We start from the raw sequence: 20,561 nt of genomic DNA on the forward strand, positions 1-20,561 counted from the left end.
ACGCTACGCTACGCTACGCTTCAGCCTGTAATAGCCTAATGCTAGGCATTGCCTCTTTCTCTGTGTAGGAGAAGGATCAGAGCTTAATCCACCACGCTGCTCCAATGCGGGTTGACGGATATACTATGAGTAACAATTGCTATCAGGTGTACATGGTAACAACCGGGACCGACAACTTAACGCGCTCTCCTTGGCGCGGTGGGGAAACCTACAAGGACTACATAAACGCCTAGAACACGGCAAACATCTATATGGCCAACACAAATGTTTGCTATGTGCGGGAATCCAACCCGCAACTACCAGCGCAACAACCACAAACCAGTGCTGTGACCGTTGAGCCATCGCGTCGCCATCGTCATCGTCGTAGTCGAGTCGTTTTGTAGTGACATACGTAAAAAAAAATAGTCCGAATTGAGAAGTTCCTACTATTTTGAAGTCGATTAAAAAAAATCATATGTCTTACTGCTATTGTCGCATATATCATATAACAGTGTTTTGTCTCATTATCAAAAAGCATAAGACTCTTAAAGAACACCAGTTTACTGCAGGTTAGCAGGAATATAAGTTTATTAAACTTTGTCTGTAGGAAGTACTGGAGCTTTAGTTCCCTCTTGACTTTTTAGTACACGTCTTTTAATTATTATCATATTTTATTATTTGAAATATTTGTTAATACTTTTATAAACTCACTTATTTAATTGCATTAATCTTATAAATAGTACCTAGTATTTTGACTAGCCCGTTGGCGCAGTTTGTAGTGGCCCTGCTGTCAGTGCCGCGGGTTGCGGGTTCATTTCCCGCCTGAGTCTGGGTGTATATAATAGTAGTAGCTAATACTTGTATTTATATATTTATATATGTATTATATATATATATATATATATATATATATATATATATATATAGTTATAACAGTCAGCTGTTACCTGTAATACAAGTATTAAGTTGCTTACTATAGGAACAGACGACGTGACGTGTGTGTATGTTATAAGATATTTATTATAGATATTTATTATTAGTATCTACGTTCAGTTTGTCGTATTATCTCTTGTAGAATATAATATTGAATCGAAACTCGTGTTACAAATATTGTTTGCAATAGTTATTTAGTTTATACTATTGCAACACTTTAAAAAAATATATTAGTATTTTTTTGTGGGTAGAAATGAGATTGTATAAGAAATATGGACTGGGGAGGCTAAGATGTGATTAGTGAGAGGACTGATGTCCGACAAGTAGTAAAAGGTTATTCCTGTTAAAAAATACTATTTGAGTTTGATCATATGTATATTGATACATATGTTACGATCTAGACCTAGGAGTTCCCAAACTTATTTTGTTTATTGCCCACTTTGAGAATAAATTATTTTATAGTGCCCTCATTTTTCACCAACTTAAAAACCACTTTAACGTCAAATTGAATTAATTATTGCGAGGTATATTAGCGGAGATTAAATATTAATTCTAAACGAGACTTTTACTATAACCCTCAAGAGTTAACATGAGACCTGAGCGCAGTAGGTAGTACATAGCGGCGCTCAGGTCTTAAATTAACTCTTATGGGCTACACCTGCCAATGAGGATGATTATTAAAACGCAAAGTTATAGTATTTAGACAGAGTATCATTTATTCAAAATAAAACAAATATAATCGATTCTAATATAAAAACTAATGTGAAGGATGATTTAAATTGCCCCCTAAGCCTCTACACAACGCCACCATTTTTTTCTGGGGTCTCTTACCGCCCCCTTTAGGCCTGCAGCGCCCACTAGGGGGCGTTATCGCCCACTTTGGGAAAGGCTGATCTAGACTCTAGAGAATAAATACGGAAGTTAGTGATTAATACGTGAATATCTATTATTTGAAAAGCGTTCAATCGACAACCTTTGGTTTGGTAATGATTCAGAAGCCCAGGGATAGAATTGGAGTTCAGCGAAATAAAGCATCATCTATTATCACCATCTGAACCATCTGAATCAGAGATGTTCGACCTTGTATTATGAAAGGACACTAAAACTCGATCTTAAAAGACTTTTGAGACAACCTTTAGACTATCAACATAAAGGTTTAAGCAAACTTTCAGCTCATTACATTACAGAGTGAAATCCCTAATGTTACTCCACTATAAGACATGCGAATGATTCTATAAAGTCGTATTTAATATTGTAATCATATAAAAATTATCAACTTTATAAATTCGTCGCTCGCGCGAGATCATAATCGCTAAATTTTATTACCTTTATTTGCTAGATAAACACGATATTTTGTTATCATTAATTAATCTTTATAAAGTACCCTAGTACTGATAAATATGATAATGGCTCATTATTTATGAAAAGCATATTTGGGACAAGTGAGGCGTAGAAGTAGGTAGTTATTACTTTTAAATTTAAACGCGAATATAATATTTATAATGTATGTAGCTAAAAGTATTGATTATAAAATAAGTGATTTTACATCTTATTAAAAAACATTGGTGGAGAATGTGATTATTCTTTCCACGCACGTGGCCTTCAACTAAATTTAATTTTATGATTTAATATTTCAGTATCATGACTCTATTTCGGAAGCTGGTGCTATTACCAGCTATATTAGTATTAGTTAAATCCGAATTCCCTATAGACGTTGAGGAACCACTAGAAAGAAATAATGTCGGAGATGAGGTTTATAGACTTCCCGAAGATCTAGATCCAATTCATATAGAATTTGAAATGACACCGTACTTCGAAGCTGAAGGCAACAATGAGGCGTTTACATTCGATGGTATTGTTACGTTAACTGTTAGAGTGAGTACTTTACCATAACACTCTTAACAATAGACTTATGAGACTGTATAATTTCTGTACTGAATTACTTAATTTTAGGCTGTCAAAGATAATGTTTCATCGTTAGTCCTTCACGAGAATGTAAGACAAATTTTATCAGTGATGGTTACAAACGAAACTGGTACGCCATTAATATTAGACCCAATGAACCCAATCGAGAGAATTCGAGACTATCATTTTTTGAGAATAAACTTAGGACAAGGAGTCACATTGGTCAATTCAGAAATTTATATAATTACTATCTCATACATTGGTAACATAAATGAAACACCACTGAGCAGAGGTGTTTTTCGAGGTAGTTATAGAGGCAGTGATGGAAGAATACAGTAAGTAGATGGGATAATAAAATCACATTTTTGTTAAATTAATAATATTGAATTAGACCATAATATTAACTTCAAATTAGTGATATTTGATGGTTGATTACATTTTAAAATTAGTTTTCTTGTTCTAGTTGGTATGCGGCTTCACACTTACAACCAACTAATTCAAGACAAGCGTTCCCTTGTTTTGACGAGCCTGGTTTTAAATCAACTTTCGATATAATAGTTAACCGTCCAGAAAATTTCACTCAAACGTTTTCAAATATGGCAATCAGAGAAGAGTTACGGTAAGTTTCGATAGAAGAATTGTATATACTTATAAAAGAACATGCCCTGATACAATTACTGACGACTGAATAACTTACTCGTCAGAGCCGAAGGTAAACTATTAATATTGACTTTTGACCATGCCACAAAAACGTGAATTTGAATATTAATATTATAATCTGTATTGAGTAGATGCCTCATTATAATTTTTGGAAATTTTACCTTTGAGGGGGTGAAACGGGGCATAAAAGTTTGTATAGGAATATGTAAATTTTTGATGTTGAATCATAAAATGATTGTTTTAAAATATATAAACGAAAAAAATAATCGGGCTAATAATTGAAAATAAATTAATAAGTATTTTAAGTTTTCTAAAAATAAAAAATATACATAAGGCAAATTTTGTATGGAGTTTTGTAGGGTTTACTTGGCACTGACCGAATACAAATAATAATAAGACAAGTAGCTTTAAAAGGGTGTCCGTCACATTTAAAATTAGAGTTTTAAATACTTAATACATAACGTTCACGAATTCCAATGATTGTGGAAGTTCTGAAGGATGAAATATGGGAAAACTTTGTACTACCTGATAACTGTCTGAGTACACACAAGGGAAAACTACTTTAGGCTTGTCAGTTTTTTGTAGAATGTTCGAGAGCGAACCATACGTGTAGTCTGGTCGAACCACAAATATGGTTTACAAGATGTCCTAAACGAAAATAATATTTGAATGAGTTGCTATAATTAGAAACTTTTTGTAAATTTAATTAACTAGCTTTTGTCGAGGCTTCACCGGCGACGGTCTGGATTTCAAAAAGTGAGATCTTCGACCGTCTATTCATGGAAATGTCTCCTAAGTTACTGTTGAGTCTGGGACGACACTTCACTATCCCACAGGAACTATATATTTTTAGGGGATGAAAGGTAGCCAATGTCCGTTCTGGGCCCCTAAATTATGTGCGTGCCAAATTTCATGGCAAACCAACAAACTGACTTTCATATTAGATTTATAATATTACTATGGATTCTTGCGCTACGGCTGGTGAAATGTAAGATTATACAATCTTACAAACTGTCGTACACACGTTTCAGTGTTACCTTTGTAATAAAAAAAAATAACCTATCACCTAAACAAACACAAATACTTAAGTATAAAAAATATTATATCTAACAAAATGACGTATTTCATAACATGTATGTGCAGTCTTTGTGTGTCTCCCCACCCTGTCTCGGAGAGCACTTGTTGAGCAGTTTTCCTAGGTGGGGAAAAAGGCCTATGTCCAGCAGTGGGATATTACAGGCCGAAGCATAATTTAGTACTAGAAATTGATAATAGTTACACTAAAACTTAATAAAAATAACAAAAACAATAAGTACAAAATACATGACGTATGTTTCCAAAAAAAGATAAAAATCACAATATTTATCATGCTAATTACATTTATCATTTATCAGTGACAATAAAATATGAATTTCATAATGCTGTGAAATGTTTTGAAAAATCTTTAATTAGTCTGACGTCGAAACTAGTATGAAAACGTATATATATTTATGTCTCATCAAATCAAAAACAATTTTCCGCATGTCATGATTTGTTAATGAGTATTATTACAAGATAATTATCAACTACATTGACACACTGGCAAAATAAGTACAGAATTAGCACTGGCATAATAAAATGCACAAATTATACGGTAATAAAATAACTGACACAAAAAAAAACCGACAGAAAGATATTGAAAAGGAATTTTTTGATGATTAAGATAATGTTTTTAAATTTACTGCGTAATAAATAATGTGAAAATTCTATACCTATAATGATATTTTTTTTTATATAGCATTAATATTTGTTTTATATAGCATTAATAAGAATTAAATGAAAATATGTTTTTGATATCCAAAAATGAAACTAATCTTCCGTTGTACCAATAAGAAATTTAATAAATTTAAATCATAATTGGATGAGAATATTGAAATGTAGGATTAATCAATTGATAATGTATAAAAGTGATGAAATTATTTAATTTTTATTTTCAGGGTAGGAAATCGTATCAAAGAAATCTTTCACAGAACACCTAGAATGTCAGCATACTTAGTGACGATTCACATCAGCGAGGAGTTTACTGTGATCGCGGATAATAATAATGATAATGCTTCTTATCGTATTCTTGCTAGACCAAATGCTCAAGGTCAAGGTGACTATGCTCTACAAGTAGGTCCACCTCTGACTACGTGGTTGGAGAATTATTTCGGTATTCCATATTATACAATGGCTGAAAATATGAAGAATGATCAAATTGCGTCTCCGGATTGGGCATCTGGAGCTACTGAAAACTGGGGTTTAGTTTCATACAGGTTGTACAACCAACGATATCTTATCTATATAATAAAATGATAGGAAAGTCAAAACTGTACATTGAATATTTTTTTTAAAGAATACTTGGGGTGTGATCTACAATCGATACCAAAGCAAAAAATATAGTTTTTAGAATTTTTGTCTGAATGTCTGTTTTTCTGTTTGTCTGTTTGTATGTCCGGGATAAACTCAAAAAGTACTGCATGGATTTACTTCAAATTGGGCACGAATATTATTAAGAAGTCGGGTCAAGGAGTTGGGTCAACATAAAGGCTACATATTGTTACGCTATCAACTACGGGGTACATGCAAGTAGTCTAACGACGCATATTGGAATGTTGTTGTTATTATGTTAATAACGATGCTATAAGCTAGCTTCACACAATAAATAAAGACATTCTGTAGTATATTTACTATCAGCATTGCACCCGTTCGAAGCCGGGGTGGGTCGCTAGTATGTATATAAAAACTTGAATTTTTAATGAATGCAAAAGTCCGCGGGGAAATGAAGTCAATATCATATAATTATTACGCTGTTATATTTTTGTTTAAAAAAGTAACTGACTAAACTAAATATAATTATATATTTTTCTTTTTTAACCGACTTAAAAAAAGGAGGAGGTTACTCAATTCGAGCGTATATATATTTTTTTTATGTATGTTCGAGGATAACTCCGTCGTTTATGAACCGATTTTAATAAGTCTTTTTTTATGGAAAGGGGATATTTCTGATGTGGTACATTAATAAGGAAATCAGGATCTGCTGATGGGATCCCAGAGAAATCGAGGGAAACTCTCGAATATCAGCATTACTTTTTACTGGGTGTACCGTTTTTGATGATTTTTAATTTAACCGAAAGCTGATGTTTATCATGTGGTCACATTTAAATTTCATCGAGATCTGATTACAAATTGGCGTAATCTTTGATATCTATATATTGAATCTTTTTTCGTCTACCTACGTGGTATTACTAGTCGATATAATTGAAGTCGGTTTTTCTTCGTTTGCCTGCAAATACAATTATTATAATTTAGTTTTTGAATTTCAATATATAAAACGGTATTAGGAATAAAACTGATAACATAATCATCTGTTATATGTATACTAAAGTTTTTCATAACATTAACGCATTAAATGAATTTTACAAGTAATGTTTTGTTGTTTGTTGACTTATTGATTTTACAAGTAATGTTTTGTTGTTTGTTGATTTATTGATTTTACAAGTAATGTTTTGTTGTTTGTTGATTTATTGATTTTACAAGTAATGTTTTGTTGTTTGTTGACTTGTTGATTTTCTAAGCTCGTTCTTCGCTAAGTAATATCTTAAAATGATTTTCAGAGAACTTCGTTTGCTGTATGAAGTAGGGGAGACCAACGAATTGGATAGAATGACTATTGGTACTATAACCGCTCACGAGCTTGCCCATAAATGGTTCGGTAACCTCATCACTTGCCGATGGTGGGATAATGTTTGGATCAATGAGGGTTTTGCGAGCTATTTCGAATACTTTGCTATGGATGGTGTAAGTAAAATAAATATCTCATGAAGTAAATTTTGAACCTAAAGCATAAACAGCCATATATGATATGATCGTTCTCAAAAACGATTGTGCTCTTGTAGTAAGTACGGTAGCCAAAGCTCGTGGAAATAAATTGTGTTCATAGCGGGAGTAGGGTCAGCGATGCGTCTATGATGGTGCTGAAGTTGCAAGAATCCGTAAGTTATTATAATCGCTTACATTAGACGAATATCTGCCGGATCGACCACCCTGCTAAATCAAATCTACGCGGAGAAAAATATTCTTTTTTCAAACATCAGATAAAAATTGCTTACAAATTGAAGCTCTAAAATTTTTTTGCATATTTATTGCATACTTAAAACAACGTAAAAAATAATAATATTTTAATATATTCTAGGTTGACCCTTCGATGGAGTTGGCTGACCAATTCAATATCAGATACTTACAAAGTGCATTGGCCTCCGACTCCTCAGCCTCAACTAGAGCTTTACAGCATACGGTGAATTCACCTGCCCAAGTTACTGGACATTTTTCTGGCATTAGCTATACTAAAGGAGCTTCCTTGCTTCTTATGTTAAAGCATTTTGTCAGTGAGCCAACTTTTAAAAAGGCTTTGCACCACTTCCTTGTTGAAAGGTATTTTAACAGATATCAATAAATGATAATATAAACGATATCAAAATAATGCCTTATAAAATAACCTTTAATTCAATATAAAAACTATCAAAATTTGTTCGAACCATTATTTGAAGTATTTAATGCTTATAAATGTTCCGTTAAGGCCATTTTACAATTTCTTAAAGTAATTTTGTAATTAATTATATGTTAGACAACGTATTTTTATTGTTGTACATTACATTAATTATTTTTATGTAAAATTAGATTAATACTTATAACTTTGACTAGCCCGTTGGCGCAGTTTGTAGTGGCCCTGCTTTCTGTGCCGCGGGTTGCGGGTTCGATTCCCGCCTGAGTCTGGTTGTAATATTTGTATTATTTCTATGTATATTTACATATAAAAAAAAGTATAGTTATAACATTTGGCTGTTACATAGGAACAGACGATCGTGATTTGGAGTTGATAGAAGCTATGGTGTAAAAATGAGAATTTTCCATTGTTAACGCCGTGTATGTTACAGAAAAAAAAATCTCTACTTATAATATTTTTTTCAAGGTCATATGAGCATGCTTTCCCAGTAAATTTATATAATAGTTTTGCAATAGCAGTTGCCGAAGATAACGCTATTAGTAGTGATTTGAATATAGCTGAAATAATGCGATATTGGGTTGAACAACCCGGATACCCAGTACTTAATGTTGAGGTCAATATGAATAATGGAGTTATGAGACTTTCGCAGGTAAAATTGTTGAATAAGCACATGCAAGATTATTGAACTAAATAATGTCTCGTCCATTTTATCTATACAAATAAATAAAATTGGAGTGTCTGTTTGTAATATTAAAATAACCGCTTCTTACTAATTTCATATGAATGTATACACGGTACATATACCAAAATAACATTTTTTATAATTTTCGTCTGTCTGTCTGTTTGTTCCGGTTAATCTCTGAAACGGCTAGACCGATTTTGACGGGACTTTCACTTTCATAGCTGATGTAATAAGGAGTAACTTAGGCTACTTTAATTTTACAAATTTATTTACTTTATAACTCTGCGGAATGAAACATAACTTTTTTGTTAAATTACACGCGGATGAAGTCACCGGCACAGCTAGTTTAATAATAATGATAATTATCATAATCGCAATTGAATTCAGTTGTGAGTCAGACTTTAATTAATCAAAAAGTTCTTCTAGTGTAAAGTTCCTCAAAAAGTTGTAATAAATGGAGCTGGCTCGGAGGAGATTAATGATTATGCAATGCTACAGTTGCTATTTTATTATTAAACATCTTATACTGTCTGATAAGTGCTGCCTGTCTGAAGGCCTTGCAACAACTTCTTAATTTGAAAACTAATACTAATAATAAGAATAGCTTACTGAAAAGGAAACAGTTCTCAGTGTAGTAACTATCAATTGATAAAGTAAGGAGGAGTAATTTACTTATTTTTAACTCAATTTTAGGAAAGATTCTTCATTAATGCTTCAGCGAACCAAACTGGGCAGATCTGGCCGTTGCCTCTTACCTTTACGACCGGTAATAATACTAATTGGGATAATCTGACGCCGTCTCATGTTATGCTTGGTGACACAATGGAAATAACAAAAAATCCCGGTCATGAGTGGGTCATTTTTAACGTGCAACAAAAAGGTATTGTGTTTTAGTCTTTACACATTGATAATAAAAAAAAATCGATTAGATAATAAAATAAATTGCTGTCTTTTGAAATTATCTAGTTAAATTAATAGAAACAAAATCAAAATAGGCTTAAACGTTTACTGTTGGGCCTCCCCAACAAAGCTCCCAGAAGGAGCTTTGAGCCTCAATATGGCATGATGCTTTAGTGAGGTTTGGCTTTCATTTTAAATAGGGTAATTAATAGTAGTAGGGAAACGACTTACTTTTGACGAAGCGTTGGCGCAGCGGTCACAGCACTGGCTGTTGCGCTGGCGGTCGTGGGTTCGATCCCAGCTCACGACAGACATTTTTATTGGCCAAATATTATTTATCATTTATTTATTTATTTACCAGTAATTGATAACTACACCAGCAATTACACCAGTAGTTGATAAAAAAATACATTAATTTATAATATTTTGAAAGTTCGGAATCGTAAACCCTCTGACAAACTTAAAACAAATCTGCAGTTGAAATTATTATAATATTTCTATGCACTCCAGCGTAGACGTGTAAATACACGGATAATATTAGTAAATTATGGATATTTATTATTCAGGTATCTATCGAGTCAACTACGACAACCATATGTGGGAAATGATTGCTGATACTCTCCAAAATAATTATTTAAGCATTCACCACCTAAATAGAGCACAGGTAAAACAAGGGTTTAAATATTTTTTATTTTAAAACGGTATATAATTTTTTTATTATTGACTAGCTCGTTGGCGCAGTTTGTAATGACCCACCCTGATTTCTGCTCCGAGGGTTGTAGGTTCGACTCCCACCTCGAGTCTGGGTGTAATATAAATATTTATTTATATATGTATTATTCATAAGTAGGTTTATCGAAAAAAAAAAAATATAGCTATACCAGTCGGCTGTTATTATAGGTAAGCAAGCATTAAGTTGCTTACTTTAGGAACAGACGACCGCGTGTGTATTGTGTAGATATTTGTAGATTATTTTTAAAAAGGTTGACGAAATTTAAAATTCAATTATTTGTCAACCTATGCATATATTTGTCACATTACAAAAAAATAAAATATGTACGTTTCGTTTCGCAGTTTTAATATTATATTAGCATGAATTTAAGCCAGAAATTGAAAAACTATATGAAAACATTTACCTCGCCATAGCTAAATGTATTTAAAAAAGAATTCTACTTTTTTACAAGTAAATAAGTAAAAATAAGTCATAGCAGCAAAGTTTAGCTTCAATTTCAAAAATTTAACAAAACTTTATCGTAATGTTTAATGAATTACACTAATCTCTAGTGTTATAATAATTATCTATACAAATAAATCAAATTGGATTGTCTGTTTGTTATGTTAAAACAACCGTTATTTACTAAAAGAATATGGATGTATGTATACACGGTATATATACCATTTTTTTTTTACAATTTTTGTCAGTCTGTCTATCTGTCTGCTTGTTCCGGCTAATCTCTAAAACGGCTGATAGCTGATGTAATAAGGAGCTTATAGAAGAGAACTTAGGCTAGTTTTACTTTAGAAATTTATATATTTTATATCTCTGCGAACTGAACAATAACTTTTTTGTTTAATTTCACGTGGACGAAGTCGCGGTCACAGCTAGTTATAATATATAATTTTGCATGATTACAGATTGTCGACGACATCTTCGCGCTTATGAGATCTGAACGCATAACGTACAACTTGGGTTTCAAAGTTCTAGACTTCCTTAAAACGGACACGAACTACTATTCCTGGTTTCCAGCGATCACTGGATTTACCTGGATTAGAAATAGGTTGCTGCATTTACCAGACGAATTGAGACAATTCGATGTAAGTATGGATTGAAGTATATTTATTAATATTGTTAACAACAATTTAAAAGCCAATTCGACTTTAAATTAATAAGCTTAAGGTTGATTTTCTTGACAACTGTTCTTGGATTAGTTCGATTTCCGCCAGGGGCAGATGTTTGTATATTTTTACATATAAGTATTTTTTTGGTCCGAGTTTATGTCCTTCTGCGTCTCATCACAGTGCCTTGAACTTACCGTCACTTCAGCTTTTGTCTAAAGACACCTGACAACGATCGTTACTTATGGTAGGAAACTTTATGAGCTAACCCACGGTGGAGCAGTGTGGTGGATTAAGCTCCGACTTTTATACTGTATGGAGAAAGGCATTTGTCCAGCAGTTAAGTTAAATTCAAAATCTTTCTTTTATTTTTATATTTTTATATGTTCTTGTATATAAATATGAGGTCACGCGTTGTCGTAGAAGCGGTCAAAATACAGGCTAGTTGCACTGGCGGTTGCAGATCCGATCCCCATTCATTGCAAACATTTGTGTATGACAATACACAGGGCTTTTGTGATTATGTTTTGTGTGTGTTTTTGGACCCACAACGTCGGAATAAATCTTAGTAGAGGCCGTTGAGCAGCAGGAAATTACGTTTACGTAATGTATTTATGTATATGTGTATATGTATTATGTATTTATGTATATGTATTATATATTTTTCTCTTATTTAAATAGGAAATTCTCTTCGAATTCCTGGACGCTGTTATCGCTGACTTAAGCTATGACGTAGAGGATGGAGAGCCCTTAACAAGGACCTTACACCGTTCTGCTATACTAGCATTTGCGTGCGACATCGGTCATGAAGGTTGCGTTTCAAATGCTATTACACGATTCAATGCATTGAGGACAAACGGAACAAGGTATTAATCATTAAAAATTAATAATTTGTTTTAAAAAAGTTGTTTTATAAGTTTTAATTGTTGGAATTTCTTTTCAAATTTTAGTTAGAGAATAATAAAACTTTTTTAAGCTCAGGCGTAATAAAATAGATCTGTTATAAACGTTTCATATACGTGTATAACTCATATAAAATTGAATAAAAACAATATTTGATTATTATTATATCAAAGGAATAATTGACGACGGTTTTTAATAAACATATTTTTTTATAATTAAATTAGGCTGTATTTGATTATTAGTTTCATTATATCCAATAAAAATATTTTAACGAAGCTATATCCATTTTTCATTCGAAACCATTTTAAAGTTTTTTAAAAATCGTAGGTACTAAATAATTAATATGAAAAAAAAAAAAATTGTTCCAACAGGATTCAAAATCACGTTCTGTAGTAATTTTATTAGTAAATAAATTTATCATTTTTAATAAGCAGTATTGTGAATTTTCTCGATAAATAGTTATAAAAGTATTTATATAATAATAATAAAGACAAAGACAGCCAGTTGATATTTACTAAAAAAAAAATTGTCTATAAGCTGGCTATTACCTAAAACACAGACAGCCTTAGGAATCTATATGACCGCTTGTATATGTTATATTAAAAAAAAAACTGAACAATTTCATATTATACGTATAGCATATACAAATTTTATAGGTTAGGTCAATTTCCTTCATATCAATATTACGCCGTTACTCCATTTGATTAGATTTCGACGTATCTATTGTAAATGGTTCCTTGGCATGCGAGAATCGTGCCTGTAATATAAATAAAATCTTCAAAACGTTTTGTATAGAATTTTTTTTTCTAATCTTAATATACGAGCAAAATAATATAAAAACTTATAAATGAATAATGAATTAGGTAATTTTTCGATTACCTAGCGTGTGTGGTAGTTAACTGCTGGAAATGCTCATTTAGTTAAGCCTAATGAGCACTAAGTAGATTGTATATGTGTCACTATACGCCGCCAAGCTGACGCCGCGTTGACGCAACGTCACAGCCATGGATTGTACCTGTTGCGCTGGCGGTTGCGGGTTCGATCCCCACACATGACAAACATTTGTATTGGCCATACAGATGTTTGCCGTGGTCTGGGCGTTTGTGCAGTCCTTGTGGGTCTCCCCACCGTGCCTCGGAGAGCACGTTAAGCCGTCGGTCCCGGTTGTTATCATATACACCTGATAGCGATCGTTACTCATAGTAGGGAATATATGCGCCAACCCGCATTGGAGCAGCGTGGTGGTTTAAGCTCTGATCCTTCTCCTACATGGGGGAAAGAGGCATATGCCCAGTAGTGGGATATTACAGGCTGAAGCGAGTGTGATTCAAGAGGAAGGTTACAACATGCATAATATGGTAGAGAAACACTGATAATTTTAGAGTTTTCTAACGTATCTTTTGTTGTAGATAGTATTTATTATCAGCATTGCACCCGTGCGAAGCCAGGGTGGGTGGCTAGTTATTTAAATTTTACTGATACTTTTTATTCCCTTCACAGAGTAAACCCTAATTTGAGGAGGCATGTCTTCTGTCAAGGTATACTCAATGGCGGATATGACGCCTGGCGTTTCATATACGATCGTAGACTGAACTCAAACAACCAAGCAGATCAAGTCGTCATGCTTCGATCTCTCGGTTGCACTAACGATGAGAGAGCTATACAAGAGTAAGTTTTTTTCTTATTCAACTAGGTCAAACAAGCGTATGGCGATTACCGTAACTTATAGACGCGTTCGACACCAGAAGCATCGCAAGCACGTTGCAACCCTACCCCATTTCCCCCAGGAGATACACCATACTCGCCACAGGAACCCAACGCTGCTTGAAAACAGTATTATTTAGCTGTAATATTCTGTAAGGTCGAGGTACTTCCCCAGTCAGGCTGCTCCAGACCTCATGCTAAGCGATTACCGTAGCCTATGGACGCCTGCAGTTTCCACAGCAGACACGTTTTGCGAACACAATTGTCATAGTAATTATTGGTACTGTGATAATGATGAAGCTAAGAAAATGAGTGTGCTTTAAACCGCATGACTGAAGTACAACTTCTTTAGTTCCTGCAGTAATACACTAAACTTAACTCTCTATTTCATCTTCATTAACTTATCTGCCTCTCAACTTCCGTTCGCCTCGCTCGATCACACCTTTCGTAACGCTCTCATCACACAATTACCAACGTACTAATTGTAATTCAAGCATGCGTAAAGAAGTTTTACTTCGAAAAACGTGTTACATTCAACGACCTCAGTATAATAAAGTAGATGAAGTCCTGTGTAGATGATACACCAAGCGAAGCACATACATCTACTCGCAGATTACAATGCACTTCTAAATTTATGACGCAAGAGTATTAAGTGTAAATTGATTCAACAGTTAACATAACAGTTAGCTACTGTGTAACATTACACAAATACGCCTCTTCCAAATATCTAAAACTTTTGTGAGAAATTTTTAGAACAATTAGGGTCAATTTTACTAGTTAGTTGCAACCACGCATTCAAATATCCTATAGGCGATTAGAGTTTATCAGTAAGATGTAGTAGGCTTTGTCGGCCGTTATTTAAATTGATCCTTAAGCTTTTAAATTCCAATCGCTGTCAAATAACCGCATATTTTAATGTAAAAATTAAGGTTTTTATATTATTATTTTAATATTCTGGATTATATGATACTTTTACTACTATCATTACATAATTACGGGTCAAATTAGGTTCAGATGTGATTAATTTTGTTTGAGTGCGATGCTATCAAGCAGTTGATACACTATCAGTTACCTTAACATATATTTAAGGTGTACTCAAAACTAGCGATAATAGTGGTTTCTTAATCGTATTAACATTGTTTCGTTTACAATAGTTACAAATAAATGCAATTGTCAAACAGTCGACTGTTTAGCTAATTTTTAGCGTTGGTTGTATAGGTCATATCGTATTTATTGTTGTTTAGACATTTGTTGTATTTTCAAGGAGGTTAGATATTTAAAATTTACCATTTTCATCATATGTAATAATTTTAAAATATTTAAATAAATATGTATATTAGTTGGCTGTCATGAATGTGTGTATATTAAACGTAAAAAGGAATAAATAAAACTATAAAATACATCAATATACATAAATAAATCATTTAAAAATAGAACCAAAAAAAAAAAAATATTAACCAATTCAAGACGGTGACATCTCAAAACAAGTCCTTAAATTAATGTGGTTTAAGCGGATAATTATTTACATTTTGCGAATTATTAAAACTTATTTAATGTATTAATTTTTTTTAGGTTTCTCCAGATGATTCTTAGTGATGATCTAAAGGCTCAAGACAGTGTAAACGCTTTCACATTCCTCTTTATGGGTAACAGAGGAAATGCCAGAACCGCATTGCAGTTTGTTATAAATAATGTAGAAGAAATTAGACGGAAGTAAGTAGTTTCTCAAAATTGAGGTGAACCATTTTTTTAAGAAAGTTACTGGCAACAAAATTGTATCTCGTGATCTTAAAAAAAAAAAACAAAAAGCATTTAAAATGTCATGTATACCTAGGCAACTAAAGGTAGGCAAACTTGTTGAACCCAAGGACATAAAAATATGTCACATGATCTGATTTCCGTTTCTCTTACTACACGTACACTATAATTGCATGAATCGATACAAGATCATTTTAGGCAGTCATAACCGAATAAGCTGTCGCCAATTATTTATAACTGGATTTTATGGTAGCGAATGTATTTAACTTTGGAGAGCCTATCTGACCAATTATGCATTCTATAAAAAATGAAAAAATTAATAAACGATTTGTAAAGCTACTTAGGTATTTAGTTAGGTTTTTGATGACCCTACTCTGTTTTGTTTTAAAATCTCCTCTACCCCAAGGTTGTCTGGAAGAAATCGCTTACCTAGCGATAAAACCGCCTTTGTGCATATTAATTATTTTGTAAGTTTTGTTTTTAAGATACCTATGTATGTTAATTTGTATGCGCAATAAAGTATATTTCTTCTTCTTCTTCTTCTTGTGTGTAGTATCAATAATTTCATTAGGTAAATTTTGTTTTGAAAGTTATTATCTGTTGTAGGAATTATCTGTCTATAAACTTGTAACGATCTACTTGGAAATTAACTTTCTGTTAATAAGCACGGTAACATTTGCTGTTCAGTTATAAAATCGTACAGATCTTATGAAACATTAGCAACTGTGTAATGTGGTTAAATGTCTAGATTCAACTGTCAGCCGTATTGTCTTCAATGGTAACAAAATGTCTGATTTATTTAATGCTAAGACAATAAAATTAGGGATTCAATGAAAGGTGCTAGAATTCAAGAATAAAATATTATAAGACCATCTAGCAATGATTTATAATGTAGCATACTTATGCCACTTTGATATAGTCAAAACTATCCTCATTAAACTATTATCAACTGTAGGTAATACGAATATATTAGTGTTTATGTAGTGATATGAATAAATTTCATGTAATGTTTAATAAATTGATTTATTGAATATTATATGAAATGATTGACTAATTGCTAACGTACTAGAATCTATTAAAAACAACGAACATACAATTTCATAGAAGCGTTATTATTGAGTTTTTGGCAAAAAACTTTCACGAACATCACAATCACAAACTAAAAAAATTATTAAATATATTTTTTTCAGAGTCGTTCTCCCTGCGTGGTTTGGGAACGTACTGAGTAATCTAGCGTCCTACATGGATGAAGAAGGACTTCAAGAGGTGAGAAAATTTACGTATTAGAAATATACGCCAACAATTTTTGATATTAAACTAACAAGAAAGTTAAAATTCCGTATTAGGTGCTTGCCTTGTGAAGAGAAACGGCTTTTCATTTATAATTTTAGCCTGCTACTAAAATATTTTTATTACGTTTATATTAACTAATAAAAATGGCGTTTATAAAATATTCGCCTCACGGAATTGGAGTCGAAATTCCGTAAAAAATGTTCCGTAGAAAAATTCCTAGTATTTTAACTAGCATTGAAATATATCAAATAAACCGAACTATATGACCAATAACAGTTTTAGTTACATAACTCTAATTAAAGTATAAAAGTTCTGGGCTTGCCTCGAATTTTTTTATCGTCAATGAATATTCTTTGCAATGCTTGACACCAAATGTTACAGCTAGTTTAATAATCTATCTAAAGTCAAACTCGGTGAACTTGTGGGTATTAACATTTTTTTCTCATTATCTAATCTGAATTTTACTGTCGTCATCGAAGTATAATCTAGCAACGCTAAGATAGATAGACTTTTTGTTTTTTGATAAGATTTTTCTCAAATATTTTCTGTTTCTTCAACATAAAATCGGCACATAAATTATTTTTTCCTATATCTATTTATCGTAACATGAATATTACTAATGTACCTTTTATTTTAGTTATAATTACTGTGTACAGCGCTATCTATTAAAAACTCGGATAACATCATCTACCTCTCTAGCCACTAGATGGCGTTATGTTGTGCAACTAATTTTTATTTGCAAAATAATAATAGGTTATTATTGATTCTTTAATTTTCGTTTGAAAGTAAAAGGGAGTCTGTTCTCTAAAATCGGTTAAAAGATATTCTTTTATTTCCAACCCTGTTACCTTTATTTACTTTTTTATTTCATTCCGAGAACTTATTTTGGAATAAGAACTTGTTATCACTATGATGTTATCACTACAATAAGTCTGTTTGAATATAATAGTCGCTACTTTTAAAAAGCTTATCGTAACTGTGCACTTAAAGCATGACTGTTAAAAATAATACTAGATATCGAGGTTTATTTTATCGTCAAATCTTTTGGTACTGGCGTCAATGTTGTAAGATTTTCGTCGATCTATATTATTATACTGCGTTAGCCGATTTCAATCATACATTTTTTAAATGAAAGCTGATGACGTCATCTCTTTTATTTAATCTTGAATCTTAATTTGATTTAGACCTGACGTGTACTTTTTACTTGATTATTTTTTCGTCTACCTACGTTGTATTACTGGTCGATGTACATATTAAAAGTCGGTTTCTTTTTCATTTGCAAGCAATTGTGTTTGTTCACAAATAATGTCATACCATCTAAACATATTTGTATTTACACTGATAATTTTATAGGGTTTCTTAGTACAGTAGCAATGAAGCCGTGGTTATAGGGGGTTTTTATTTTATTGTACGAGTGAATAACACGAAAAATAATAACAATATGTTCAATACGTTTAATATACACACACGATATATTGTTTCTAAGAAAGGAAAAATAATGCATGTGTTTTATGTGTTATTTTTTGTACTAAATTTATGCATATCTATTTACATATAATAAAATGGTAGGTAAGCCAAAACTGTACATTAAATATTTTTTTTAAAAGAATAATTGGGGTATGATCTACAATAGATACCGAAGCCAAAAATATAGTTTTAAGAATTTTTGTCTGTTTGTCTGTTTGTCTGTATGTATGTCCGGGATAAACTCAAAAAGTACTGCATGGATTTACTTCTAATTTGGCACGAATATTATTAAGAAGTCGGGTCAACATATAGGCTACATATTATCACGCTATCACCTACGGGGAACGAGCAATGAACCTTTATTTCTTCAACGCATTCTGTAACAACGTATCTATAACGACGCATATTTGAATGTTGTTATTATTATGTTAATAACCATGTTATAAGCTAGCTTCACACCATAAATAAAGACATTCTGTAGTATATTTAGTATCAGCATTGCACCCGTGCGAAACCGGGGCGGGTCGCTAGTTAATATAATAAAATAACTGTGATTCGTACAGTTTTTATTCGAGTGAGAAATGATGCAAGGAAAGGTCAATGAGGTTAACCAAATCCTGTGGAAGCCGATCTAACACTGAATTTATTGAGATAATTGTAAAGACATACATACGTCGTAGGTGCAATACGGACGTCAATGGTGTTTACTAAAACAGCAACTACGTAATAAATAACAGAAATTAAAGAAAGTCATTAGATTGCAAAGGCAACGTTCTTTATATATTCATAATTATGTATTACACCCAGACACAAAGCAGGAATCGTGACCACAATCCCTGGATCAGAAAGCTGGGTCACTGCAAACTGTGCCAAGAGGATAGTCAATTAGTCGATTTTAACATTGTTTGACTTAAATAAAATAATTCTTTCAGATGGAGAGATGGCTAAGTGCGAACCAAAACACGGTACCTAGTGCACAGACAGGACTGAGCGCGATTGAGAGCGCTCGTGCTAACATGCGTTGGGGAACAGACAGAGCTCAAGCGATTTTAAGAGCGGCAAGAGGTTCCGCGGGAAGAGCCTTACCAACAGTTTTATTATTGTTGACTGCATCATTTGCTTTATTGTTAAGATAAATACATAAATTAAATGTAACAAAATATGTAATATTGATCGTTTAAGTCGATTTAATAATTAGTATTATATAACTTATTATTGTATTATTAATATTATTATTATTATTAATATTTATTAATAAAGCAGTACAGATCAGTATAATTTTACCGGACAATTGAAGTTTTGCCATGGTTTCGGACAAAAATAGTTTGCTAGTCTTCCTTATACTTTTTTTTGTATTTTGACTTCTTCTCCATTACCGAACAATGCGACTGCGCTACGCTGTATAATGCGACACAAAGTTGTAGTTAAGTTATTTTATCTACAAACTTTCTTAAGTATTTGTCGTTTTGTATGGTGACATGTTGCATCATGTCGTGTCGCGTTGCATTCCTTATCCATGACATAGCCCAAAAAAACTCAAGTTGTTTCAATATTGTAAAGTGATATACTTTTTTAAGCAGTGGAATTTTTTTGATATTATTTGTAAAAACACATGAGATTGACTATTCAGCTAAGTATCTATAAACCTATCTTATCAATGAGAGTAGTACGTAGTTCTAATGTGTCATTTACGACGTATGGTTTGTTCGTACTTACAATTGAACTCTATTTATAAACAAAAATGAATCCAATGAAATGTTCAAAAAATCATAACTTCCGAATAATTACACCAAATATGAGATTTTTTTCGTCTTCATCTTTGCTAGAACAAGGTTTGTGTAAACGAAAATAAAATAAAAAAATCTATATCGACGCTCCCGGGGAATAAAATCGTAAAGCGCTAATACCAATAGTTTTAATGTTTTTGCATTTTCGGCATCTATAGGTCGTGATACATCTTCTGATTTTTTTAAAGATTTTTTTTTCTAAAAATTCATGAAGTTATAATAATTTATA

The 20,561-nt window shown here is 32.4% G+C and overlaps 1 protein-coding gene across 1 annotated transcript; it reads left to right on the top strand.

The window, feature by feature from the left end:
- Positions 1 to 2,553: 2,553 nt before the first annotated feature.
- LOC123655422 (membrane alanyl aminopeptidase-like) lies at positions 2,554 to 19,681 on the top strand. Its single transcript, XM_045591237.1, has 15 exons — positions 2,554 to 2,787; positions 2,866 to 3,152; positions 3,281 to 3,436; positions 5,454 to 5,771; positions 7,113 to 7,296; positions 7,691 to 7,929; positions 8,468 to 8,651; positions 9,378 to 9,564; positions 10,151 to 10,248; positions 11,220 to 11,399; positions 12,102 to 12,286; positions 13,824 to 13,991; positions 15,600 to 15,740; positions 16,976 to 17,051; positions 19,478 to 19,681. Exons 1-15 carry the CDS (start codon positions 2,554 to 2,556, stop codon positions 19,679 to 19,681), a joined length of 2,841 nt encoding a protein of 946 aa, XP_045447193.1.
- The last annotated feature ends 880 nt before the right edge of the window (positions 19,682 to 20,561 follow it).

The sequence above is a fragment of the Melitaea cinxia genome, chromosome 7 (genome assembly GCF_905220565.1).
Source record: "Melitaea cinxia chromosome 7, ilMelCinx1.1, whole genome shotgun sequence".
Lineage (NCBI taxonomy): Eukaryota > Metazoa > Arthropoda > Insecta > Lepidoptera > Nymphalidae > Melitaea > Melitaea cinxia.

What these genes read in the sequence shown, in the direction of transcription:
- LOC123655422 (XM_045591237.1), top strand. Translation starts at nt 2,554, where the DNA reads ATGACTCTATTTCGGAAGCTGGTGCTATTACCAGCTATATTAGTATTA. An exon ending in TGGGGTTTAGTTTCATACAG is followed by an intron (nt 5,772 to 7,112) that starts GTTGTACAACCA and finishes AATGATTTTCAG; the next exon opens with AGAACTTCGTTTGCTGTATG. An exon ending in AATACTTTGCTATGGATGGT is followed by an intron (nt 7,297 to 7,690) that starts GTAAGTAAAATA and finishes AATATATTCTAG; the next exon opens with GTTGACCCTTCGATGGAGTT.